At 40.8% G+C, this 27,792-nt stretch overlaps 1 protein-coding gene across 1 annotated transcript; it reads left to right on the top strand.

The window, feature by feature from the left end:
* The first annotated feature begins 20,607 nt into the window (after window positions 1–20,607).
* Window positions 20,608–27,033, top strand: LOC127418954 (proline-rich transmembrane protein 1-like). Its single transcript, XM_051659902.1, has 2 exons — window positions 20,608–21,081; window positions 26,556–27,033. Exons 1-2 carry the CDS (start codon window positions 20,719–20,721, stop codon window positions 26,721–26,723), a joined length of 531 nt encoding a protein of 176 aa, XP_051515862.1. The 5' UTR covers window positions 20,608–20,718; the 3' UTR covers window positions 26,724–27,033.
* The last annotated feature ends 759 nt before the right edge of the window (window positions 27,034–27,792 follow it).

Below are 27,792 nucleotides of genomic sequence, written 5' to 3'. Positions count from 1 at the left end.
GTAAGAAGACCACTCCTTCCCCCGGTGGAGGGCCGGGTGGAACATCTTTTGTTAACTTTTTTGATTTCGCCACATGCCCAAGTGGCTGCGGTACCCAACAGTTCAGCAAAAGAGCGGTTTCCTTACTCCCTGGGTCACATACCCAGTGTGCATGGTCGTCATCACGACAACCGTCCACAGGTTTTTCCTTGCAGGATTGATGCTCCAGCAGTGGTCTTCCCGCCCCTGAGCACCCAGCTGTGGCACACAGCCGCCCCCGATGTGGCAATCTCCACAGGTTAGGAGGACAGGCCTCTTCCTCCCCCGTCCAAGGTTGTCCTGGGGTGGTCACAAGGAGCCAGGTAAGTGCTTCGATGTCCCACGACGTGGTGTGGCACCTCGAGCTCCGCCCCACCATGAGGCCCCACCTGCCGGTACGTCCGATGACATTGTCCCCTAGGTCCCCCTTGCGTGGAACTTGGATGTGTGGCTTTCCAATCCGTCGTGATGGCTGATCCTGCAGTGGTAGACACGATCACTCAGGCTAGGGCTCCCTCTATGAGGCGCCTGTATGCCTTTAAGTGGCGTCTGTTCGCTAAGTGGTGTTCTTCCCGATGGGAAGACCCCCAGAGATGCGCAGTCGGATCAGTGCTTTCCTTCCTGCAGGAGAGGTTGGAAGGAAGGCTGTCCCCTTCCACCTTGAAGGTGTACATTGCCGCCATAGCAGCACACCATGACGCAGTCGATGGTAAGTCCTTAGGGAAGCACGACCTGATCATCAGGTTCCTAAGAGGTGCCAGGAGGCTGAATCCCTCCAGACCGCACCTCGTTCCCACATGGGACCTCTCTGTAGTCCTTCAGGGTCTACAGAGAGCCCCCTTTGAGCCTTTGCAGTCAGCCAAGCTTAAGGTACTTTCCTTGAAGACTGCCCTCCTGACTGCGCTCACTTCCATCAAGAGGGTAGGAGACCTGCAAGCGTTCTCTGTCAGCAAAATGTGCCTGGAGTTCGGTCCGGGCTTCCCTCACGTGATCCTGAGACCTCGACTATGTGCCCAAGGTTCCCACGACCCCTTTTAGGGACCAGGTGGTGAACCTGCAAGCGCTGCCCCAGGAGGAGGCAGACCCAGCCCTGTCGTTGCTGTGTCTGGTGCGAGCTTTACGCATCTATTTGGATCGCACGCAGAGCTTTAGGATCTCTGAGCAGCTCTTTGTCTGCTTTGGTGCACAGCGGAAAGGAAGCACTGTCTCCAAGCAGAGGATCACCCACTGGCTCATTGACGCCATAACTATGGAATATCACGACCAGGACATGCCACCCCCGGTAGGGCTACGATCCCATTCTACCAAGGGTGTAGCGGCCTCCTGGGCCCTGGCCAGGGGTGCCTCTCTAACAGACATTTGCAGAGCAGGAGGCTGGGCAACACCCAACAACTTTGCAAGGTTCTAAAACCTCCGGGTGGAACCGGTTTCATCCCAGGTAGTGGCACACAATACAAGCAATACAAGCGGATAAGCCTGGGATAGCCGGCCGGGTGTATCGCTTGCACATAGCGCCTTCCACCTCCTTTTGAGCTGAAGACGTGTGCCATTAATTCCCAGTAGTGTTCACAAACTTTGTTCCCTGGTTGACTTCCTCCGAGCCCTGTGGCAGTTGAGTTTTCAGAGAGACTCGCTGCTGGCCCAGTACACGTGCTAACTAAGAGTCCTGTTCTGGGGTAGGTGCTCCACATGTGGTGGTTCCCTGTAAGGCTAACCCCATGCGATATATATCTTCCGCTAATTCGTTTCCCTGTTGGCAATATGCGTCTTCCCTGGGCAGAGCCCCTCTGCCCCAGTCTCCATGTTTGTAGTAACTCCTCCCCCATTGGGTAGGATCTACCTTGAAGACTCTCCACATGGTCGGAAAGACCATGTGACGTATTTTTCCACTTAAATACCCCCCTTCTCTTTGGGCGAGGTGTGGTCTCCGCGGTGTCTTCCCCTTGGGAGGGAAACCCCCCGACTAGACCTGGTGGCCCAGTCGGATAATCCCCCTTCTTTTTTAGGGAGTGGGAAAAAAAGAAGGGGAAAAGAGGCCACGACTGGGTTAGCCTGTCTCTATCTTTTGGGTAGTCGACTTGTCCCGAAAGGGCTGTTCGACACTCATAACTATGTTGGGGGAGGTTACGTGTCGACCTGGTGTGCTGGCTACGAGGCACACAGTGGTCTGCCCGCCACACACCGCCAGTTCACGTAACACAATTCAGCCAGTTGTGGCATTTCGTATAGGGACCCCTAGTGTCACTGCATCGACGCAACATCAAGTAAGTGATAGACAGGGAATGTCATGGTTACTTGTGTAACCTCCGTTCCCTGATGGAGGGAACGAGACGTTGTGTCCCTCCTGCCACAACGCTGAACTACCCGCTGAAATGGCCGGACCTTGTCTCGGCTCCTCAGCATAAAACCTGAATGAGTGGTTGCATACCAGCTCCTTTTATACCCGTATGTCTGGGGGAGTGGCATGCAAATACCACTCGCCAATTTTCATTGGCCTTTTAACAAAGACCAGAGGTGTCACACAAGTAAAGAATTAAAAAAAGACTGTAACACTTTACAATAAGGTTCCATTTGTTAACATTAGATAAAAACATTAGTTAACATCAGGGTTGGGGAGTAACAGAATAATATGTAAATGTAATGGGATTATGCATTTAAAATACAAAATATATATAACTGTATTCCACTACAGTTACAATTTAAATCATTGGTATTTAGAATACAGTTACATTCAAAAAGAATTTTGATTACTGAAGAGATTACTTTGCATTTTATTGTCATTTGTTTCATTTAATATTTAGTCCTTTCAGATGGAAAACATTTATACATATAAATGATGTGATCCAAAGTGCATTTGAACAGCGGTGAAACACTTTCTTATGATGTGTTACATTTGTACGAGCAGACAGAGAAGTAAGTTTGAAGTAAGTTTGGAAGAATACATTACTGACCTTGAGTAATCTAACGGAATATTACATTTTATGAAAATTACATTTTACAGCATGTATTCTGTAATCTGTAGTGGAATACATTTCAAAAGTAACCCTCCCAACCCTGGTTAACATGAACTAACAATGAACAATACTTTTACAGCTTTTTATTAATCTTAGTTAATGTTAATTTCAACATACTATCAAATATTACTATACTATTATACTATAATACTATACATACTATTCAAATCAAATATTGATTGTATTATGAACTAACATGAACTTACAATCAACAATTGTATTTTTAACAAAGATTAATAAATGCTGTAAACAATATATTGTTAATTGTTTGTTCATGCATTAACTAATATTAACGAATAAAACCTTATTGTTATGTGTTATAAAAAAGACAATTCAAAAAGTGGCTTTAGTATGCAATATATGTTTATTTCCATATTATTGAACTTATGTTATCTGCCTATCATTGGCCTACAGCTCACAGCAATCTATTTTGCAACTGACTTAGTCCAAGATAGATTTATTATCAGGGCTTTTCTAAGGACACGTCAATGCACACCTGCGTCAGATGCTTTTGGAGCATCTCGTTTGCGTTGCATCATAAATATACAGTTTTTAGGTTGCTGTGTCAAGTTAAACAACTTGGAAAAACACGTCTTGAGATCCCTGCGTTGGTATTTGCGCTCCATCAAGCTGTGTCTTGAACGCAAGAACGTGTTCACATCTTGTTTTGTCTGCTGTCGGTGAGTGTGGTTTGTTCTCTGTATAACAGCTGGAGTTTCACTTACTGCCCCCTTGAGAAAACAGGTGGTACTTCAAGCTTGAATTTCTCAGATGGAAAGAATATTCCTTATCAAGGTCCGGGGACATAATTACTTGCGTTATTTTTTTTTTTTTTATGTTATTTTGTATATAATTAATCGCACTGAATTAATACATTAAATTGACAGCCCTAATATATATATATATATACATATATATATATATATATATATAAAATAAACCTCACAAGATGTTTTACTCTAATTTGAACAAGATTTTAGCAATTTCCAAACTGCATTGCGAGGGCGATGCATTATGATTACTTTTACATGTTATTTTCCACATGTGAAAGGAAAATGTTATGTCTTAAAATACCACAATAAATCTTTGGTCATCCATACACTCATGTTCACATGTAATTAATTTTCACTAAATGTTTATATTTTTGATTGTTGTTCTCTGATAATATATCGTAAATTCCACATTTCATTCTGACTGCTGTCTATTAACACTTTTTAATACACCTAGAATTCTTGTTGACATGCAACTGCATAAAGGGGCCGTTAATATGCATTAAACTTGTGAGGAAGCGGTAAAGGAGTGATCTTGTAGAGGGAGAACACTGGCGCCCATCTCCAGACAAAATCACACAACTGTACTTCCACTCCACACTGATCACATACACTGATGTTAGAGGGCGCGTGCACTGGGTGTGTTGGTGTGTTAATGGACATGTTCTTGGAGATGTGTGACTTTGTAGTTTGTAAAGGGCACATAGGAGAGGAATGCAATGATAGATTGTAGTGCTCATGTGAGACGGGCACACTTGTGTTAGTTACTGTGCCATTGATCAAAGCAACTGTTGATAAAGAGACTTATCAAAGGCACAGAATGAGAAATGAAGAGAGACCGAGAGAGGCAGAAGAGGAGTGGATGGGCAACTTCAAGAGGAAAAGATAAAGACTTGCCATTTCTAAATGTCAAAAGCAAGCTGCTTTCATGAATTAGATGAGTGTAGATAACTGACACTTGACAGGCTTGAAAGGGGATATAAATGACAAAAATAAATACAGTAATATATTAATAAATAATTCTAAGATTTGCCTTACCTTGCAGCTTGTTCACCCTCTGCCTAAGCTGCGATGTCTGAAACCGTGCCACTGTATTTTTTTTGTGAATTTCTGACAACCACATCTGCTATGTAAGATTTTTTCATCAGTTTCAAACTCTTAACCGGTTGTGAATGTGTATACTTTAATTGTATTTTTAGTTCACTGCAGGATTGTAATAACATGCGTAATGCCAGCTTCATTAAAATAGCTGGACATTTTATCAGTAGAGCTGATCAATAAGTTTGACTGTAAATGCAAAGATAAATTTAGCTATAAGCTACTGTCAAACATTTTGCAGTAAAACTGCTCTCTTGCTGTAACTTTTGTTTTATTTATTATGGCAACACTTCACATTATTGTTCCATTTGTTAAGGGTTTATAAAGAGGTAATAATGACAAGGGTTTATAAAGAGGTAATAATGACTAATAAGTCATTTACAAATGCATTATAAATCAACCAATATGCAGTTATAAAAAAACTTGAAAAAAGGGCAACTTTCATGCAATATTTGCAAAATAGTGAGCATTTTAACTATAAATGCTTAATAAACACACTTCTTCATACTTATATTAATCAAAAACATAAAATGCCCTAATTCATGATTTATGTTACAATTTTTACTTTTATAGATTAAGATTAAAGATTAAAAGAGATCAAAGGAGGGATTATGTCATTTTTCGTTTATATTCATTAGTGTAATGTCTTGACTCACTTGTGTTGTCAGGTTTATGTGAAAAGAATGGTGCTACTCTGAGTGCTGTCCCAACTTACATAGTCCTAGTTACCTAAAGTCTGTAAAAACACTTTTCAGCTCTTCATGCTCATTCACAATATATATCACATAATAAAGCCTGATGACCATTAATCCATACTCAAATTTATGTACATAGATTTCTAATGTTGGCATCTCCAAAATAGATTCTTAATATATATCCACTTAAGGTGGATTTTCATAGGTTATTAATGTTGAATAAGTGTTATAAAGCATATGTTGTGTGAGGTATAATGGCTCACTATTTGGCAGGTATTGCATGAGTCATTTTATGTATGTTATTTTAACTTCATATCAATGATTTATATTGCATTTTAAATTAATTGCAGTATTAGTTATTAAACAACCTTGTTATAAACCAGTTACAAAGAGATCTATAATCTGTTTTACCACTCCATATTTAATGATGCATTAAAGGTAAAGTCAATTAATTATTTATTGATTGGTGTATTTAATGTGTTTTATCTTTCAGAATGGACTCTTTTCTCTTTATTTTGCACCTTTTCAAGTATCCAGCAAGATCTTACTCAGAAACCATGAGGTTCCTCATTACTGCTAAAGAACTGAGGAATAACTTCAATGTCTTATGCAAATTGCATAGCAAGCTGTGTGATGTACCCCGCTGTGATAGAGGGGAGGTGGGAGGGTGCAGTGGGATACTAGTAGGCCTGAATAACAAAAATGACTCTTTGCAGTGAGTAAAAAACATTGATAAAAGAAATAATTGGATGTATATGATTAAAATGTCATTGGATTGAGAGAACTGAGTGGAATGTGTATTGCTTGAGGAAGTTCCAAAAGCAAACGTGCTATTCAAATCCACACGTGTTCATGATTTCACTTACTTCTGCTGTAACCTACCAATTATGGGAGACAGCAATATTTCAAAGTGCATTTCATGGTAAATTATAAAAGTCTTTCATCTTAAAGAGTGTAGGAGAAAGGTTAAAATATACAGATATTCATGCCAAACTTGGCTATTACTCTTCAATATACAGTGGCCCCAAAAATGATTTGGAAGTGTCAGCAATTTATTTAATTAAGCTGAAGAAGTTGATAATGGAAATAAGCACAGTAGATTTAAAGAGCATTGTTAACAAGGATCATGTGAACCAGTGTTGTAAAAAGTTAAGCTCAATCGACAGCATTTGTGGCATAATGTTGATTACCACAACAATTTATTTCGACTTGTCCCTCCTTTTTGTTTTAAAAAAAGCATAAACTCCTGCACATTTCCATAGCTTTGAAAAAACAATAAAATTTTATTCCAATGTTTCAGTAACAAGATATTCATTAGGCATTATGGAGGTATATTTATTTATTCTCAAAAAACAAACAGAAAATCAAGGTTTTAGCAAGTGAATGTGGCCAATTGTTGGAGGGTTTCATTGCAGAAATGTGAAGATTATAATTTTATATAAAAAAGAAGTACATTAATTCTATGTTGATTACATTCATTCTTCTGTTAAAACTCATGTAAAACTCATGAGTTGTAAACTTGTTTAAATTGTAATTTTACAGTCGTTTTAAGGTTTTAGGGTTTACGGCGTTACGTCTTCATGTTAACAAAGATAGTAAGTGATTTTTTTCACACTAAAATCATGTTAACACACATATTGTTTATGTCTTGTAGCTAAACTTTTAACCATAAAATGCATATGTGGGTCAAAATTGACCCAATGTCTAGTTTAAGACATATTGTTTAGAAAAAAAAAAAATCTGCCACTCATATGTGTTTCCTCGGTATTAAATGCATTTAACACTGGTTTTATTTTCTTAATTAATTTATTGTTTTCAGTTTCCATTTATGTTATTAAATATATGTTAAATATATGTTCACATTCATATTTATGTGTATGTGTATGCAAGTATAGAAAGCTGTCATTCAGCCAACGCTTATATCCAAAGTGCTTGATAATGGTCTGGTTTGAGTATTTCTGTAACTGCTGATCTCCTGGGATTTTCATACACAACAGTCTCTAGAATTTACTCAGAATGGTGCCAAAAACAAAAAACATCCAGTGAGTGGCAGTTCTGTGGACGGAAATGCCTTGTTGATGAGAGAGGTCAACAGAGAATGGCCAGACTGGTTTGAACTGACAAAGTCTATACGGTAACTCAGATGTACAGTTGTACATGTACTCAGATGTACAAGCTCTGTACAATTGTGGTGAGAAGAATAGCATCTCAGAATGCTCTTCTGAGATGTGGGTTGGCACTGTTTTGGCAGCACGAAGGGGACCTACACAATATTAGGCAAGTGATTTTAATGTTGTGGCTGATTGGTGTATATATATGTGTATATATATAGAAATATATATATATATATATATATATATATATATATATATATATATATATATATATATATATATATATACAGGTGCATCTCAATAAATTAGAATGTCGTGGAAAAGTTCATTTATTTCAGTAATTCAACTCAAATTGTGAAACTCGTGTATTAAATAAATTCAATGCACACAGACTGAAGTAGTTTAAGTCTTTGGTTCTTTTAATTGTGATGATTTTGGCTCACATTTAACAAAAACCCACCAATTCACTATCTCAAAAAATTAGAATACATCATAAGACCAATAAAAAAAAACATTTTTAGTGAATTCTTGGCCTTCTGGAAAGTATGTTCATTTACTGTATATGTACTCAATACTTGGTAGGGACTCCTTTTGCTTTAATTACTGCCTCAATTCGGCGTGGCATAGAGGTGATCAGTTTGTGGCACTGCTGAGGTGGTATGGAAGCCCAGGTTTCTTTGACAGTGGCCTTCAGCTCATCTGCATTTTTTGGTCTCTTGTTTCTCATTTTCCTCTTGACAATACCCCATAGATTCTCTATGGGGTTCAGGTCTGGTGAGTTTGCTGGCCAGTCAAGCACACCAACACCATGGTCATTTAACCAATTTTTGGTGCTTTTGGCAGTGTGGGCAGGTGCCAAATCCTGCTGGAAAATGAAATCAGCATCTTTAAAAAGCTGGTCAGCAGAAGGAAGCATGAAGTGGTCCAAAATTTCTTGGTAAACGGGTGCAGTGACTTTGGTTTTCAAAAAACACAATGGACCAACACCAGCAGATGACATTGCACCCCAAATCATCACAGACTGTGGAAACTTAACACTGGACTTCAAGCAACTTGGGCTATGAGCTTCTCCACCCTTCCTCCAGACTCTAGGACCTTGGTTTCCAAATGAAATACAAAACTATCGCGCTCTTCCGTAGGGGGGTAGCGATCTCCGTGCAAGGTAGCAGTGTTTTCGTCTTTCACCAAGGTGAAGTGGACACCGCTGAACCTGGGCAGATGCCCGGTGAAGTGAATTGCGCAGCCGAGTCGGACAGTCCGGACCAGCCCTCGTGATGGATTGGAAAGCGCAAGCCATGCGCCCAAGTTCCGTGCAAGGGGGACCAAAGGGACAACGTCATCGGATGTACCGGCAGGTGGGGCCTCGCGGCGGGGCGGAGCTCAAGGTGCCACACCACGTCGTGGCCGTGCTGAGTCTAAGGACATCGAAGCACTTACCTGGCTCCTTGTGACCACCCCCAGAACAGCCTGGGACGGGGGAGGAAGAGGCCTGTCCTCGTGACCCGTGGAGACTGTCACATCAGGGGCGGATTTGTGCCACAGCTGGACGCTCACAGGCAGGAGACCTCTGCTGGAGCGCCAAACCTGCCAAATAGAGTGGTGGACGGTGGTCGTGATGACAACCATACACACCGGATACGTGACCCAGGGAACAAGGGAACCGCTCTTGCTGAGCTCTTGAGTACTGCAGCCACTTGGGCATGCAGCGCAATTAAATGCAAAAGGTAACAAAAAGATGGAGATCTGCTTACCAGCTCCAGAGCAGCGGGTTTCGTTGTCCCTGGGTCGCCCGTCTCAAGGGTGCTTTGAAGCCTTTCACGGGTTCTGGGCGGCCACGAGATGGGTGGCGTCTGCTTCCTGCGGTGGGCTCCACGCCGGGGCCGGGCCGAAGGGGCGGGCTGTGGCAGAGCCGGTGCAGTCACCGCAGGGGGACGCCCTTGGTGATGAGTAGACAGGGTGCGGGATCTTGAGCCGTGCCGGGGCAGGATATGCCAGCTAGCATCCATCTACTGCTCTACCATCGAAAACTGCTGGGCAAAGTCCTCGACGGTGTCGCCGAATAGGCCCGCCTGGGAAATGGTGGCAGCAAGGAATCGTGTCTTGTCGGCCTCACCCATCTCGACCAGGTTGAGCCAAAGGTTGCGCTCCTGGACCACTAGTGTGGCCATCGTCCGCCCGAGAGACCGCGCCGTGACCTCCGTCGCTCGGAGAGTGAGGTTGATCGCCGAGCGCAGTTCCTGCATCAATCCCGGGGCAGAACTACCCTCGTACAATTCCTTTAGTGCCTTGGCGGACTTGCAGGAGAGCCATGGCGTGCAGGGCGGAGGCGGCTTGTCCAGCGGCACAATAGGCCTTGGCCCTCAGAGACGACGTAAACTTACAGGCCTTGGACGGGGGCATTGGGCACCTGCGCCAGGTGGCGGTGCTCTGCGGGCATAGGTGCACCGCGAGCGCCTTTATCCACCGGGGGATTGCCGAATAGCCTTTGGCCGCCCCACCATCGAGGGTAGTGACGGTGGGGAAGCTGAAAAGATCGGGACCGGGCAGTAAAAAGTGTCTCCCGTGACCTTGTCAGTTCTTCATGCACTTCCGGGAAGAAAGGAACGGGGGCGGGGCGTGGCTTTGAGCGGCACCGCGAGCCCAGGAACCAATCACCGAGCCGCGAGGGTTCAGGGAAGAGCAGTGAAATCCACTCTAACCGACGCTCGCGGCTGCCCGGGAAATCATGTTGTCATCTCCGCGTCAGCCTGTGACTGGGCAATCGACCCCAAACGGAGGAGCCCAACTGAGGCTTCCGACTGGACGAGCCCGCTCTCTGATGCTGCGCTCGAAAGCTCATCACTTTCGGGGGCTCCGAATAAGAGGTCGAAATCACTGTGAGACAAGCAGGCGGACTCACCCGGAAGCACGATCGGGGCAGATGAGCGTGCTGGGGAATGGGAGGTCTGCGGGGGGATACCCGGCGGAGGCGGTCCCATTGGGGTCCCCAAATCGCCCCCAGTGCTAGCCGCGCTGGCCTCATACCCGTGTGTAAACGGACCGAGGCGGGAGCCTCTGGGGTGTCTCGCTTTCTTACGAAGGCGAGCCGCGACTGCAACGTTGCCATGAACATATTCTCGCAATGAGAACGTGACCATCCACGAACGCTGTCTCCGCGTAAGCAGTGCCCAGACACGAAAGACAGTGATCGTGACCGTTAGAAGGCGAGAGATAACGAGCACAACCAGGAATAACACACAATCGGAAAAGCATCTTTAAAATGTTTGTGCACTCTTTTAGAGAAATATATACTCTTTTAGAGGGGAAAAATGCTCTTTCAGAAAATATACTCTCTAGTTTTTCTGCCGAAGCGCCCAGGGGCGTTCTCTGCAGTGCACCAGTGCAGAGGGGGGAGGAGCCGCTGAAATGCGCTGTCAGATCCAGCAGAGGTGAATGAACAGTAGTATTCAGCTCAATGAGCATGACCGTTCGGCTCCGAAGAGAAAATCTGAATGAGTGATTGCATACCAGCTCCTTTTATACCCGTATGTCCGGGGGAGTGGCATGCAAATACCACTCGCCAATTTTCACTGGCCTTTTATCAAAGACCAGAGGTGTCTCGGGCTCCCAAGAGTGACCCCTAGTGTCACTACATCGACACCAACGTCGAGTGAGTGACAGATAGGGAATAACATATTCCATGAGCCATAAACATTCACAAAAAGAGACACATTATGAATTCAGTAATCTTACTGGAATGGGTTTAAAGCATTGCATATATCTGTTGCTATTTATTCTAGACATCCTAAAGTGGATGCCAGAAGGAAGGGGTGTAAACTATACACAGTGGTTGGTTTTGATCACAAAGAATGGCTCTGGCTTTTTGCAAAACAAATCTCTCAAAAACATTTGACATGCTAATCTGTTTTAATCCTTTAAATTCTTTGCCTCAGGTTAAATAAGTTTTGCAAATGTTAGACATTTTTGTGAGCACATTGGGTAATTATTGGTTCATACACAGGGAATTTTGGTTAAATTTAAATAGTAACCACATTTTTTTTACTCATTTATGGCTAAATATTTGACATATGAACAGTTCTCGAGGAAAAGTGGGAGACTTGAACAAATTTGATAAGACATGACTTCAGTATTTTGATTGATTGTCACTGGAATTAGCCAAACCTGTTAATTAGAATGGGGTGTTCACTTTTTGCTATATTGTGTACAGTATGCCAAATTATCCCTAAACATATTTAAAGCTTACTCCTAAATTGTACATTAGTTGCTTTCACACATACAGCCTTTTCCAGAAAATGAACTGCAATTTTCAGTTTAGAGGTAATGTGTGTACGTGTGTACGTGCATTGGCTATTTCCCTGTATGAGAAGTTGTAAAATTACTTGAAAAGTTCAGTTTTGATGCTTTGTGTGAACAGAGTTATAAAATTTTAATGGTTTGAGCATGCACAGTATGTGGTCAAGACACGCTGATGTAAGATGGAGATGATTCAGTTAGTGTCTAAAAAATGTCATCAGATTGGACAGACAGTAAAACTTTTCCATTTAGTCTGAGGATTTAACAAATATTTGATATTTTAGAGCAGACTTCTGAGGAATTCTCGTAGAGTATGATGTTCAATGACTCAAATATGAAGTCATACAGTGAGCAGCCAATAAAAATTGACCGGGCAGAGCCACAACACTGGACCATGAAGAAATGGAGATGTCAAACAAGTGCTCAAAGTAGAGAAACTTTTAACACCACTCACCTCCATCTCACACCACAGTCTTCGTCTTTCCAACCAAGACCGCACCCAAATGCACTCGGCACGTTCTTTCACGACTCAGAACAGAGTAGCAGCAACATGAACGGCAGTTCTCACGTACATCCATGTTTGTTTACACCTGCCATGCGTCTCCTAGAATGGGGGCATCTGTTTCCACTTGAGTTTGTGATCGGATCAACTCGACATCTGGAGTGATCTTCAGTCGTTTAGTGTGTGATGCCCAGTTTTTGTCTGTAGCCATTTACAGTTGGTAAGTGTGTGATACCTAGTATTTTAGATTCCATTCAGATTTTCAGTGTTGTAGAGTAATCCAGCCTAAAAGTGCAAAGAAATTTGTCAACTGATAAAATAACTTCCTACATCTCAGTGTTTAAGGGTATTTTGGTGCTGATGTGTGAATGGTGGCAAAACAAAAGTCAGAAATCATTGCATGTGTGAATAGCAGATGTGGTACATTTACCAGTAAAGGTAATTCAACGATTTTATTGGCTATTGAAAAAGGCCAGTATTGAGTGTTTTTTTATGTAAATGTGTCCTATATTTCCAGAGCCCATTTAAGTGGTATTTGGACTATTTTGAGATGTTGTTCACACAATGCATATTCATCAGAGTGTAAATGAATGTTTGTCCATTCTCAACTCTCCACTGACCTCATCAAATGTTTGCTCATTTACTCCAGTCTTACATAATTTTGAAAGCTTTTCCCATAACTTTAATTAGCAATTTTCACAGTAAATATACTAGTCGTGTTACATATGAGGCAGAGGTCGAGCTGTGCGTTTCCCGTCAATTTGGCGAGTCCCAGCTGACAAAATCTCCATAGTTTAGCTTCTAAGTTGCATGCATTAAGGTAGAAGCCAATTTCAGCTCATGCAGGTTGGGCGGAATAAGCAGAATCAATAACGGAAATGAGGAGAGGAGCTTTAAAGAGCAAAGTTAACAGGGATGATTGGCAGATCGGATGTGCTTATAATCTATCGCACTTCTTGTAAGACTCCTCTCTGTTATTAACTTTATTCTTCTCATAAAAACACAAAATGTAGTGCCCAAGAGAGATGAATGACTGTACATCCTATATTTTGGATCAGGGATCATTAAAATACATGTATCTGTCTGTTTGATTTCCTTCAAGGGATCATAAGATGATACAAATGAAGATGATTTTGATTAATGTATATGAAATCATACATATACAGATGTGAGTGAAATGTTAATAGGATGGAGTGTTAGGGAAGCTGCTCCAAAATTGTAACTTGTTAAGCTACAAGCTTCTCATAAAAGTAGTTCAGCTAAATGTTGTCCTACTGGAATGTTTTTGTTGTTGTTATATTACTATATTACTATATAACTATTTAACACCAATGAACGTGGTGACATCACATGCATAGCAATACACAGGTAACTATCAAAAAAGCACATTTGCATGAAAATGAAATCATCCGAGTATTTTCTGATTTTGTCATGAAAACATAGACAGGCATGTGCAGAAAACTTTTGCACATAGGATTAGCCGGTAAAGGTGTTAACATGCAACACAAAATTTGGATAATGGGTAAAAATCTATGTGAGGCGATCAGTAAGTATAATCGGTGTGAGATTACGCACATTAATGTGCTCATTGCTATTTGGGTAGAGGACAGTATTAAGGGCCAAAAATAAGGGCCATTTAACCATTTAAAGCCTGAGCCCAAAATCCCGAAAATTCCATTCTGTGCCAGAATATGATTTTCATATCAATATTCATATTACATTCATATTCATATAACATCACACACCTGAACTGTATCTAGCATATTGAAGAGAAGAACTAGGGCTTTCAAATTATATAAATATATGTATGATTATTTAAGGCTAATCATCCTTTATAAATAAGAATTCACACAGCAATTTTTACAAAAATCTTCTCCGGCCACCATACTTCATCAGACAACTGCATTTTCAACCATTTTAATTACAAGCTAGAGGGAAACTTAGAGTGTATGAAATATACATAATTTTGTGGGCAATGTAGAATAGCAGACAAATTAGAAATATAATCTATTGTTTAAAAGTTATGACCATTCAAGTGATTAGTGGGAAAACGGAATAAAACAAACATTTAGAATGTTAAGATACATTTCACATGACCACTCCTCATTTTGAGCACCTGTAATAATAAATTGAGATTGCATCTGAAAATGAAGGACACAAACACTGAAATATACATTTTATGTGTTCAGTAAAACACACACTTTATTTAACATTAGACCATTACATTAGAATTACACACGAATTACACAGCAAAACATACATAATCAAACTTTCGAACTATCTACAGTAAATACATTTTTAATAAAGAGTGCAGGAACAGAATATATATAAATTCATAAATACTTAACAGCTGCAATACCTGTGGAGAGAAGAGAGGGTGAAAAGAGGGGAGGGGGAGGACAACAACACCAGTAAACACAGCCCAACCTAGGCCTCTTCGTGAAACTGATCACACTCAGCTGAGTGCCAAGACTGAAAACAGTTCCTATTGCGAACCAAGCAAAGTCTCTGCCATTACATACCCCTATGTCCGGGGGAGTGGCATGCAAATTCCACTCGCCAATTCTCATTGGCCTTTTTAAAAAAAAACAGAGGTGTTTGGGGCTCCCAAGAGTGACCCCTAGTGTCACTACATCAACACAACGTCTTGTTCCCTCCATCAGGGAATGGAGATTATGAAAGTAACCATGACGTCAGTCAGTGCACAGATATCTGTCTGTAACAAGGGCCAATTGGGCCGTTGCCCAGGGGCCTCTAAACCCAAAGGGCCCTGAGCTCTAAATCAATTATTTATTTATTTATTTTGAGATATCTATTATAAATCCATGTAAATGTCAGCCTTATGCAAAATAATATTTGTTCGGCCAAATGCATGCTGGACTACAGCAGCGTGAGCACAGGCACTCGAGTGCACGCTCAGGAAATCTGTGTCTCACAGGTGCAGCGCATTTATTTACCATGTCTGATTTACAAAACGCTTCCAAACACAAAGATAAGGTGCAGTTTACCCTGGCTGTGTACAAAGCTGATGGTTAAAATTCATATAAGCGACAGTATTCGAGCAACAGTATAGATGACTTTAAAATGTTTAAGCTGTGCATGAATTTAATGTTAAATGATAAAGTGAAAGATGCCTTAATACCCTAAGTATGTGCACGTTTGGTTAACCGCAAGAGTTCACGAATGGTTATTGTGTTATTTGTCCGGAGACGGGACTCGGTAATAAAGAACGTTTATTGCTAAGGATGCGTCAAACACAGTCTCAGATTAGCATGGAATAAAGGGCACAGTGAGCTATGAGCCGAAATAGCACAATACATAGATCTTTAAATGATAAAATCACATTAAAGTCTAACTAAAATAATCTCTGCAACTGCCTGCAACATAGTAGGCCTATTCTTAATCAATGGAAAATGCGTAATTCTGCCCGGGCAGGTTCACTTTCCATGAGGCAGCGAACACTACGGTTTACAGTGCATCCAGAAAGTATTCACAGCGCTTCACTTTTTCCACATTTTGTTATGTTACAGCCTTATTCCAAAATGGATTAAATTCATTATTTTTCTCAAAATTCTACAAACAATACCCCATAATGACAACGTGAAAGAAGTTTGTTTGAAATCTTTGCAAATGTATTAAAAATAAAAAAACGAAAAAAAATCACATGTACATAAGTATTCACAGCCTTTGCCATGACACTCAAAATTGAGCTCAGGTGCATCCTGTTTCCACTGATCATCCTTGAGATGATTGGAGTCCACCTGTTGTAAATTCAGTTGATTGGACATGATTTGGAAAGGCACACACCTGTCTATATAAGGTCCCACAGTTAACAGTGCATGTCAGAGCGGAAACCAAGCCATGAAGTCCAAGGAATTGTCTGTAGACCTCTGAGATAGGATTGTATCGAGGCACCGATCTGGGGAAGGGTACAGAAATATTTCTGCAGCATTGAAGGTCCCAATGAGCACAGTGGCCTCCATCATCCGTAAATGGAAGAAGTTTGGAACCACCAGGACTCTTCCTAGAGCTGGCTGCCCGGCCAAACTGAGCGATCGGGGGAGAAGGGCCTTAGTCAGGGAGGTGACCAAGAACCTGATGGTCACTCTGACAGAGCTCCAGCTTTTCTCTGTGGAGAGAGGAGAACCTTCCAGAAGAACAACCATCTCTGCAGCACTCAACCAATCAGGCCTGTATGGTAGAGTGGCCAGACGGAAGCCACTCCTCAGTAAAAGGCACATGACAGCCCACCTGGAGTTTGCCAAAAGGCACCTGAAGGACTCTCAGACCATGAGAAACAAAATTCTCTGATCTGATGAAACAAAGACTGAACTCTTTGGCCTGAATGGCAAGCGTCATGTCTGGAGGAAACCAGGCACCGCTCATCCCCTGGCCAATACCATCCCTACAGTGAAGCATGGTGGTGGCAGCATCATGCTGTGGGGATGCTTTTCAGCGGCATGAACTGGGAGACTAGTCAGGATCGAGGGAAAGATGAATGCAGCAATGTACAGAGACATCCTTGATAAAAACCTGCTCCAGAGCGCTCTGGACCTCAGACTGGGGTGAAGGTTCATCTTCCAACAGGACAATGACCCTAAGCACACAGCCAAGATAACAAAGGAGTGGCTACGGGACAACTCTGTGAATGTCCTTGAGTGGCCCAGCCAGAGCCCAGACTTGAACCCGATTGAACATCTCTGGAGAGATCTGAAAATGGCTGTGCACCGACACTCCCCATCCAACCTGATGGAGCTTGAGAGGTCCTGCAAAGAAGAATGGGAGAAACTGCCCAAAAATAGGTGTGCCAAGCTTGTAGCATCATACTCAAAAAGACTTGAGGCTGTAATTGGTGCCAAAGGTGCTTCAACAAATTATTGAGCAAAGGCTGTGAATACTTATGTACATGTGATTTTTTTTTCTTTTTTTTTCATATTTTTATTTTTTTTATAAATTTGCAAAGATTTCAAACAAACTTCTTTCACGTTGTCATTATGGGGTATTGTTTGTAGAATTTTGAGGAAAATAATGAATTTAATCCATTTTGGAATAAGGCCGTAACATAACAAAATGTGGAAAAAATGAAGCTCTGTGAATACTTTCTGGATGCACTGTATAGGACTTCTTCGGGATCATTTGATTTTTAAATTAACTTGTGTAATTATTGTCTGCACACCAGAGCAAAAAAAAAAAAAAAATTGCCACACTGTTTAACAAATGTTGAAACTTTGCCAGGTGAAAAACAATCTGGAATAATGTGAACCAGTTACATTCCTCTTTGCAACTTGAACTTCATCAGAATGTTGATTTGTGACACCAGCGCTGAAAAAGCTTGATGCAGCGCAACAAATGGTGAAACAGAATACAGGTGTCATGAGATGCGTTTATAAATATTAAAGTTCTTTTAAACTTAATGCAGTGTCTAAAAAATGCCACGGTCCTGAGTTGTGGCCTGGTGCAACGATCAAAGAAGTCCGTCCAGTGCGTGTTTACATAGAAAATTTTTTTAAAAACAGCGCAGACGCACGTGCGAACAGCCCGTGACTCGCCATATAGCTTACTTGAAAAACTGACCCGAACCTGGCCCAAAACCTGTAGGTTTGTCGGGAACCGTCGGACTCAGATCAGGTTGAAGAGCTCACGTGCAGAATAACCGAATAGTGATTTTGATATTTGAATACCATGCACATCCCTAATAATAACGCATGATTTTGAATCGATTCATAATTAAAAAGTACATATAATTGGCCATGTCAGACATTGCTACAAACTTTTCTTCCATCTATTTGAAAAATCATACCAAATCTGACATGCGTCCTGTAGTGCATAAAGGTGAACATAATCATGTCATGGGGGGCCTCCACGGTGTACTGGCCCATGGGCCTCTCAGTTCTTAATCCGTCCTTGCTTACACTGTAAATTGATCAGCTAATGTGTATGTAGCGGGTGGCATGCATGTAGTATGGGTAGCACATGTGATAGCACCTGGCTGCAAAGAGTTTGGGCCAATCAGAAGATAACCAGGTACGTAAAGGAGGCAAAATGTACACATACACACTCAACAACTGACTTTAGTGAAATAAATGATTTATATTGAATAACTTGAACAACAAACTTCACAGATAAAACAACAGACAGTAAAAACAAATTTTAAATAAAATACAATAAACACAATCAGCGATTTAAATTCAATGTTCTTTCCTTCAAATTCTGTTGATTTAATCTAATTGCACCTATTTAGTTTATCTGAAGCTAATTAAATGTTTTAACGATTTTAATTCCTAATCCATTACTAAATGTAACTCTTTTGTAACTCTTACCCCAAATAAACTCAATAAAATGTAATTGAAACCAAACAAATAAAATTACAGTTACCTATTAAATACCTATACAATTCAAATAAACAATTAAACAACTAAACAAACAATAATAAATCAACTGAATTACCAAATGTACTCAATTCAGAGTTATTCAAGAATAAACATTCAATAAATGTCCAGATTCACAAATACCTCAAACTTTTCGTTGTCAAATGAATTCAAAGTAGAGATGAACTGAAAATTATTTGGAAATCCACAAACAGAATATATTCACAGTTCAGATAAGACTCTTGGTTTTTTGGCTCGCCATCAAACTTTCCAGAAAGTTCGTGCAGAAACATCCACGATGAAATGTTCACTATCACCGTTGAAAACGTGGTCCAACTCAAACAAAACACATATATACAAAAACACTCTCAGAAACATTTTCCTAACATTTCAGACAGTTATTTTAACTTTCTTAACTTACAATACATACATTAGCTTTAGCTCTAAATGCTATGCCTCGTGGTAGCATTTACACAACACAATTTCTCAACTAAGTTCACTCAATAAACAAGCTTATGTTTCTGATTCTCATTTATATTTAGAATAAAAGATTAAACTTACTGATTTCCTTGATAATTAACTAAACTTGTTCTTTTCTTCCAGGTTTTATCAGATGAACAGTGAAATAAATGACTTCATCATTCAGCTTTATCTCGACTGGACATCAAGATTCACTCTTAGGTAAGTATTTTTCTCTTTTTCTAGAGCTTTAGCTTAAGATTAAAGAAAACATTTTCAGACTTTTGCTGCTATAAATTCCTAATAATGCAGTTGATCGGCATCTTGTTGCTCTTCGCTTCTTCGTCTGTTCTGTGTCTGTCTGCGTTAACTCTAGGGTGGAGTCAGCGGCTACAGCAAGATTGGCTGATTTGATAAATCATATTTGCAGTGCTGATCCAGACTCTTATTGGTCAAGTTTATCTGCAATATGTTTTGCATATATTTGCAAGTATTAATAATAAATGTACAATTTTGCATATTTTTCTGACTCTTTGGTTTTCATTCTGTTTCTAGTTACTTGTCTTTAGTTTGTTCACATATTTTAGTTAAATATGCACTTTAGTTAGTTTTAAGCTTATAACTTAGAATACAATTTACTCTGATTTTACATCTGGGTTACATATACGTTTGCAATGTTTTTATTGTTTGCAAATTATAAACCAGCTCATGTGGATTTTTTATAACTCTGTCAATGTTAGCTAGATGTATTGCTGGCTTCTATGGCTGCAGCGCGCTGTGTTTGCCCGCTAACTTGTTTCGAATCTGGCAACCCGGGGTGTCGAAATACTATTGGGAAATGGGCAGTGGGTGGGATCACACAGGCCAAAACACAAACAGAAATTCCGGCCCGGAACAGACATTTCAAAGTAGAATATATTGGCTGTAGCATTGTTTTCGGGGAAGCCAGTATTTCAACTTAGCATGTTTCCTAAATCTCTGATAACATATTATGATAATTTTATGCTTTATTACAGTAAATATATTACATATTGCTCCTTAAAGCAGGACTTTCATTCTTCTTAATGCAGATAATAAGAGTTTTTAACAGTGTACAAAGTCTAATTCATCACATTTAATGCTTTATCCACTGGATGGCACCTGCAGCCAAAGTATGTTAGACTACTGTATGGACAAGGGTACAGAATCAATGCTGATCTTCGTTTCACTCCTCCCCTTAACAAACAACCTGCTTCCCTTTTCATTCCTACATCTCCATGTGACCAAAAGAGGCAAAGGTACATAACATAGAAAAGCTTAATTCCTCTTAACCACTGAGCCAACAAAGGAGTGTCATCTCTGCCGAGCACAAGAGAAACAAGTCAAGGAAAGCAAAATAAATAGAAGAATGGACCCCAGCAAGTCTTTCAATGATCCTTCAGCAGACTGGAATGTAACAGAAAAAACAGGCCTGTTGCAACCATTATCACCACCATACTTAGACCACGCTGAGCACCCTAATGCTGGATACCCTCCACCAGGGAGCTATCCCAGCACTTCTGGTTATCAAGGCCAGCAATATGGAGCTCCGGCAGGCATGTATGGCCAAGGGCTGTATCCGGGGCAGCCTGTAGTCACTGTACAGCCAACATTGTATGTGACCACGACTCCACTGGCCAATCCACTGCCAGATTACATGGGCTATTCTATTTTTACCATGCTGTGCTGCTGTTTACCACTGGGTATTATCGCTCTGGTTTATTCCATCAATGTAAGTAAGATAACTAATCTATTTTTCAAGTAGTTTTTGTTGTCATACAAATGAGACACACAAACCTTTAGATCATCAAATGAAACATTTGACTAATTTAACCTTTATTAATTGGGTGAAGTCTGTAATTTTTTTTTCAATATTAAAATACTTTCTTCTATCCTTGCTTAATAAGCAGAAACAATTTAGTCTGCTCACACTGTGAATTCATTGACAGTGGGTCAAAAGTTCTGCAGCTGAAATCGGTCTGTGTTCACTGAAATTCATGAATTGCCCCCAGTGGTCGAAGCTGGAAGTGTTGTTGAACATATGGGGCCCTATTTTAAGAGCACAGTGCTATGCAGTCAGTGGGCATGGCCATGAAGTTTTTCAAGCATATGCTAAGTCAAGGCACAAGTGGGTTCAGGAAATTGCGAGCACAAAGCACGAATGGGCTGGGTCAAGTGCAAATTAATTCTGAGGTTCATCGGTTATTGCATTCGTCAGTGTCCTATTATACAGTCCATTCCATGTCAAGCACCAGCAATATAAACAAAAACAGCACATTCATAAGAAGCTGGTTGTGTAAATGGTCTGTATGCAATGAAAACAGAAAAAATTGAAATACAGACATAATTATTTTGTGTATTATTTGCATCCTTGTTGAATGTCTGTAACGTTGCTGCTGGCAATTACAAAGACGATGAAAATGATGATGTGTGATGAACCCAAGTGCAGTTTATTATCAATCGTGAAATCCAAAACCCGTAACTCCAAACGTGAGCAAAATACATAAACATGAACTTGACGTAACTTGACTAAACTTGACATGACATGAACAATCCTACAATGTTACATTCAAAATACCTGACAATGGACAATGGCAAACATGAGGCTTAAATACATGGACATGGGAGAAACATGAAACAAAACAAAAACACAAAGTTCGGGGGGGAGGGGGGGGGGGACTGTGGCGACTTGACGTGGTTACGTGGCAGGACACGGAAACATGGTGAAACAAGGTGTGGGGCGTGGTCTGGTGAAAACATGGCATGGAGCATGAGACCAGGGCGGAGCCCGTGGGGGGTGGAGCCATGAGAGGCTCGAGGGGTGGAGCCATGGAAGGCAGAGCCGTGAGAGGCTCGAAACCATGGAGAACTGGATACCTGGAGTGTAGTCGAAAACTCGAAGGGCCAGGGTGGAGCCGGAGGCAGGGAGGAACAAGGCGGAGCTGGGGGATTGGAAGACTGAGGTGGAGACAGTGGGGCTGAGGACCAAGGCGAAGCCGTAGGGATGGAGGTAAAGCTGACAGGCTGAAGGACCGCGGTGGAGCCAAGGGAACGCAGAGCCCAGGCAGAATCCAGGGCTCGGAGGGTCTAGGTGGAGTCGGAGGTTCAAAAGTTCTCCCTGTCTGGGATTTCTCAGAGGGCGATGATCGAGGCAGTGGCTTGGGGGGAACCGCCTGATCAGGAGAACTCAGGATGGGCACAAGGGCGGGAACCAATTCCAACTCAAGTAGCCCAGTGAGAAATGGCTCTGGAACGGACGAGGTTTGAAACACTGGCTCTGGGACGGACAAGACTTGCAACACTGATTCATTGGCCGTGGCAGACGTGGGCGTTGGCTCATTGACCGTGGCAGGCTTGGGCGTTGGCTCGTTGACCAGAGGTGAGCCTGTGACATGGCATGGAGCAGGCTCAGGCGTGGCTGTGACATGGCATGGAGCAGGCTCAGGCATGGCTGTGACATGGCATGGAGCAGGCTCAGGCGTGGCTGTGACATGGGGCAGACTGAGGCATGGCTGTGACATGGCATGGAGCAGACAGAGGCGTGGCTGTAACATGGCATAGAGCAGACTGAGGCGTGGCTGTGACATGGCATGGAGCAGGCTGAGGCGTGGCTGTGACATGGAGCAGACTGAGGCGTGGCTGTGACATGGCATGGAGCAGACTGAGGCATGGCTGTGACATGGCATGGAGCAGACTGAGGCGTGGCTGTGACATGGCATGGAGCAGACTGAGGCATGGCTGTGACATGGCATGGAGCAGACTGAGGCATGGCTGTGACATGGCATGGAGTAGACTCAGGATCCGGGGCAAAAGATGGTGTTAGCTCATCGGCCATGACATGGGACTCTGGCTTGGCGTCCACCTCCCCTACAGTGAACGATGAACCATGTATTAGTAGGGCAAGGTCAATATACTGAGCCAGGCTGTGGGTACTCTGACCACCTGGCATCAGGGAAGAGATTGGCTCATTCAGTCCAAAGCGAAAACAGTCCTTGAGGACAATCTCATTAAAAATGACAAGGTAGCAAAGACCACAAAACTGCATGACATAATCCTCCAGGGGACGATTCCCCTGGCGTAAACAAAGAAGCTGGATTGCTGGGTTCATTTTGGTAGGTCAGGTATTCTGTAACGTTGCCGCTGGCATTGACAAAGACGATGAAGACGATGATGTGTGATGAACCCAAGTGCAGTTTATTATCAATCGTGAAATCCAAAACCCTTAACTCCAAACGTGAACAAAATACAAAAAAATGAACTTGACGTAACTTGACTAAACTTGACATGACATGAACAATCCTACAATGTTACATTCACAATACCTGACAATAGACAATGGCAAACATGAGGCTTAAATACATGGACAAGAGAGAAACATGACAATGATAACCAATGACAAGACAGAAATGATATCAAGGTAACAAGACAATAAACCAATGAAAGCAAGACACATGAACATAAAGGGAAACATGAAATCACATGACCAGGGAACCACATGACATGAAACAGGAACAGCAACTAAACTAAGACATGAAAAACATAAACAAACACATACAACCCTGACAATGTCATGTATATTTCTATGACAGTGATATGCTTCTTTTATACACACGAAAAATGCGTTCTTGTCAGGATTTGGATGTAGGCTCTTTCAAATTATAGAGAATGTAAGTTTAATTGATCATATTGATCAAGTGACACAAATTATGACACAAAAAAAGGCTTTGGGCCACTTCATTAATGTATAATACACCCACAGACAGCGCAAACACTCCCACCCAAGCCCACTTGCACTTTGCCCTGGGATGAAAACTGCAGTTAGAATTAGCACTCTCATGAAAATGAGATAAGACGTGATGTGAAAATAGAGCCCAAGATCTCATGTGAGCTCCAGTTTTAGGCTGAAATGTCCACAGAGTGGCAACAAAAGTGAGCTGTATTTTTCATTGTAAATGATGTATTACAACTAAAATGGCTCAACCAGTGGTGGCAGTTTAGGGGCAAGACTGTTTGCCTGTTTGTCCAACCAATGGTAGATTTGGGACACCTGTTTGAAAACAGTCATTATTTTTGCAATTCCGTTTGTGCTGATAAAATTACAGAAATACACCCTCCGCCTTTAAATCAAATTTTTAATAAAGTGCTTGTGGAGCTCCTCCACTAAATTCATGCTAATTTAAGGGCTAAACTACAGTCCATGATGTTCATGTCAATTCAAACAGATATCATTCCCAAAAATTTTATATAAGGCATATTTTTACCATGGTTAATATTTCAGTGTTCAAATATGTATGGTACAAATACTGTATATATATTGATCAAATAGGTAAAGTAAAAAAGATTTGATTGCAAGATTTTATTTTCATCAAGTCATCAAAAAAATATGGGGTCATACAAACATGTGAGCATTCAGAACAAGCCACTCAGATAACATCTCCATAACAAACATGCCCAGGTTGCAAAGCATGCAAAGCATAAAAGGTGATGTCTTTCAGCAGATATGTGTACAGACAATAGCCTTTGCTTCTACGGGGCCGGTTACACGTCAACATTTTCAACTAAAAACTGAAAACGTTTTATGCGTTTTGGCTGTTCGTTTACACGACAACGGCGTTTTGGGGCCAGAAAACGCAAACTTTTGAAAACGGGTTTCAAAGTGCAAGTTTTTGAAAACGATGCCGTTATCGTCACCATGTAAACATACAAAAACGCGAATTTGTGAAAATGATGACATCATGCGCACGCGTATTATGTGTTCATTCTATAGGCATGCGCACGAGTACTTCAAAACAACGTGCGAGACATTCAAAACTACAATGGCGGACTACAGGACTGTGTTTGTGCTGCTCAAGATTTTGAGTTTATTGACGCTTCTCCAGCAAAGTGTAGATTTACTGCATCACTACTACGACCTGCGATCATCATCTTCATTGTTTGTATTCACCGCTCTGTGGAAGAATGCTTATGTGCGCAGGCGCGTAGTGTTTCTTTACAAAGTGACATCGCAATCTACTTGCCTGGCATGCATAATACAGTAGATTTTAGTTTTTAATGCAAAGGATAAACGTTTCTGTTTTTAGTACTTCATTGTCATGTAAACGTACTCTACGTGTACTGTACATTTTTCACTGAGCTGATGCTTTTCTCTAAAATGAGGAATAATGAAACAATGTGAACTGTTAAAAAATAAATAAAACAGCTTCTGTTCCCAGAAAAGGGACTTTCTCTTATTGAGAAAGATTTGCATAACTGAAAGAACACACACACACGTTGGTGCAGCTATCATTACGAGGACTCTCCATAGACATAATGATTTTTATACTGTACAAACTATAGCTTCTATCCCCTAACCCTACCCCTAAACCTAACCCTCACAAAAAACATTCTGCATTTTTACAATTTCAATAAAACATTGTTTAGTATGTTTTTTAAGTGATTTAAATTATGGGGATACTAGAAATGTCCTCATAAACCACATTTATAGCATAATACCCTTGTAATTACCAGTTTATAACCTAAAAAAAAGTCCTCGTAAACACTTAAACTTGCCCACACACACATCAGTCAGCTCCAAAGTCTCTCAGTCTATTGTGCATCAGTGCAGGCATTTATAAATCAGGACCCATTAGCACAATGCTGCAGTAATTGTTTAATCAACAGAGGGCATATACAAATCAATAAGCAGCTAATTGGAAAGAAACAGGAAAATAATTGTAAGCAATGACAAAATAAAAGGAAATAATAATCAAAGATGTTAAAATCAGTTACTCAATGTATAAATCATCTTTCATGTACTGTATATTTATGATCTTGTCAAATGCTTATTTTTTTAATTGCAAGATACGATTTGTAAACTGAAAAACTCTGAATTTATTTGACTGGTTTTTTTGGTTTTTTTTTTATGGAAACAAAAGGTTGACATTTGCTGGGCAATGGTGACTTTGTATAGCCCAAGTAATTCCTCAGTTTTTCTATCAGCACACAAGACATCACAAAAGGATCATTAACCAGCTGTTCCGTGAAGTCGCAGTCATGTTATAAAGAAATATATGTACACACCAGTTCACAGTCACATCATACAACAACTGTACTACCAATGAGAATACATTTTAAAACTCATAATTTTAGAAGCACTCTTGCTTAGAGACATGAAACCAGTTCGGAAAACATAAGTGGTTGACATCATGTTTCTGTTTACTTACACAGACACGGAATGCTAACATGGCCGGACACCAACTAATGGCAGTGAAAAACTCCAGAATGGCACGCATTTTCAACCACACCGCTCTTGGCATTGGCCTTGCCCTCTTTGTGCTGTATATCATCTACATCACTGTTGTAGTTGTCAATGCTGGAAATCATGATTCTCCATAATTGACAGAGATATCATGGTTAATCTAAAAGCTTTGAGCTTTACAGACATTAACACCTTATAGAATGCTTTAAATATATTTTCACAAACACATTTGGTATTCTATGCACAGTGTAGTATTTTTAAGCTTCACATTAATGAGCAGTTCCATCTATACAGACTTTGAGGGATGATTCAGTATGTTTAATGTGTTTGACTGGCTCATCTCATCATAATCATAATGTATCAGAATTCTCTAATGCTTTAAAGATGTGTAAAAACAATGAAAGATGTAACTGTCGATGTAAAGTTATTATAAAGTTAGATTTTCTTCCTGTCTTTCTTCCTGTCTTTTGATTCAATCAGATTTAAAACAATGAGTGGATACAGTATATCAGATAACTCATTTGGCAAGATGACCTTTGAAAAAATAAAAAAGGAAAATGCCTCTTTTTGACAAAAACAGAAAGACTTTTAGACTTAGATTTGGTTTTATTTTCTTCTACGGAATACAAAAAGGAGATGTTTGGCAGAACGGTAGGAAATGACAGCTTTACTTCCTTAAAAAGAGATAACCTGCTATACCCTTGCAGCTATTTCTATCTGATCTAACCCTTTAAATTTTTTTTTTAGGTGTAACCCATATATTCAGATTGATTCAGAGATTTTAAAGAGATAGTTCACCCAAAATGAAAACAGACCAGAAGAAGGAGTAAATTTTGTTTTTTGACTTGAATAAATCAAGTTAATTTGGATGTTACCATTTGATGTACTGTATATTTTTTAGGTTACATTTTTTTTAGTGTGCCTAACATCTCATATTTGTGTTCCCTGGAAAAAAGAAAGTCATAAGAGTTTTAGAACAACATGAGGGTGAGTAAATTATTTTCGTTTTTAAATGGAACCAACCATTTAAAGGGATAGTTTACCCCAAAATTATCTTTTCATTTACTCACCCTCATTCCATCCCAGCTGTGTATGACTTTCTTTCTACAGCTGAATATACAAAGATTTTTAGAAGAATATATCAGCTCTGTTGATCCATACAGTGCAAGTGAATGGTGATCAGATCTTTGTAGCTCCAAAAATCTC

The sequence above is a fragment of the Myxocyprinus asiaticus genome, chromosome 28, assembly GCF_019703515.2.
Source record: "Myxocyprinus asiaticus isolate MX2 ecotype Aquarium Trade chromosome 28, UBuf_Myxa_2, whole genome shotgun sequence".
Classification (NCBI taxonomy): Eukaryota; Metazoa; Chordata; class Actinopteri; order Cypriniformes; family Catostomidae; genus Myxocyprinus; species Myxocyprinus asiaticus.
The sequence above is the reverse complement of the archived record's forward strand: the minus strand, read 5'-3'. Positions and strand labels throughout refer to the sequence as shown.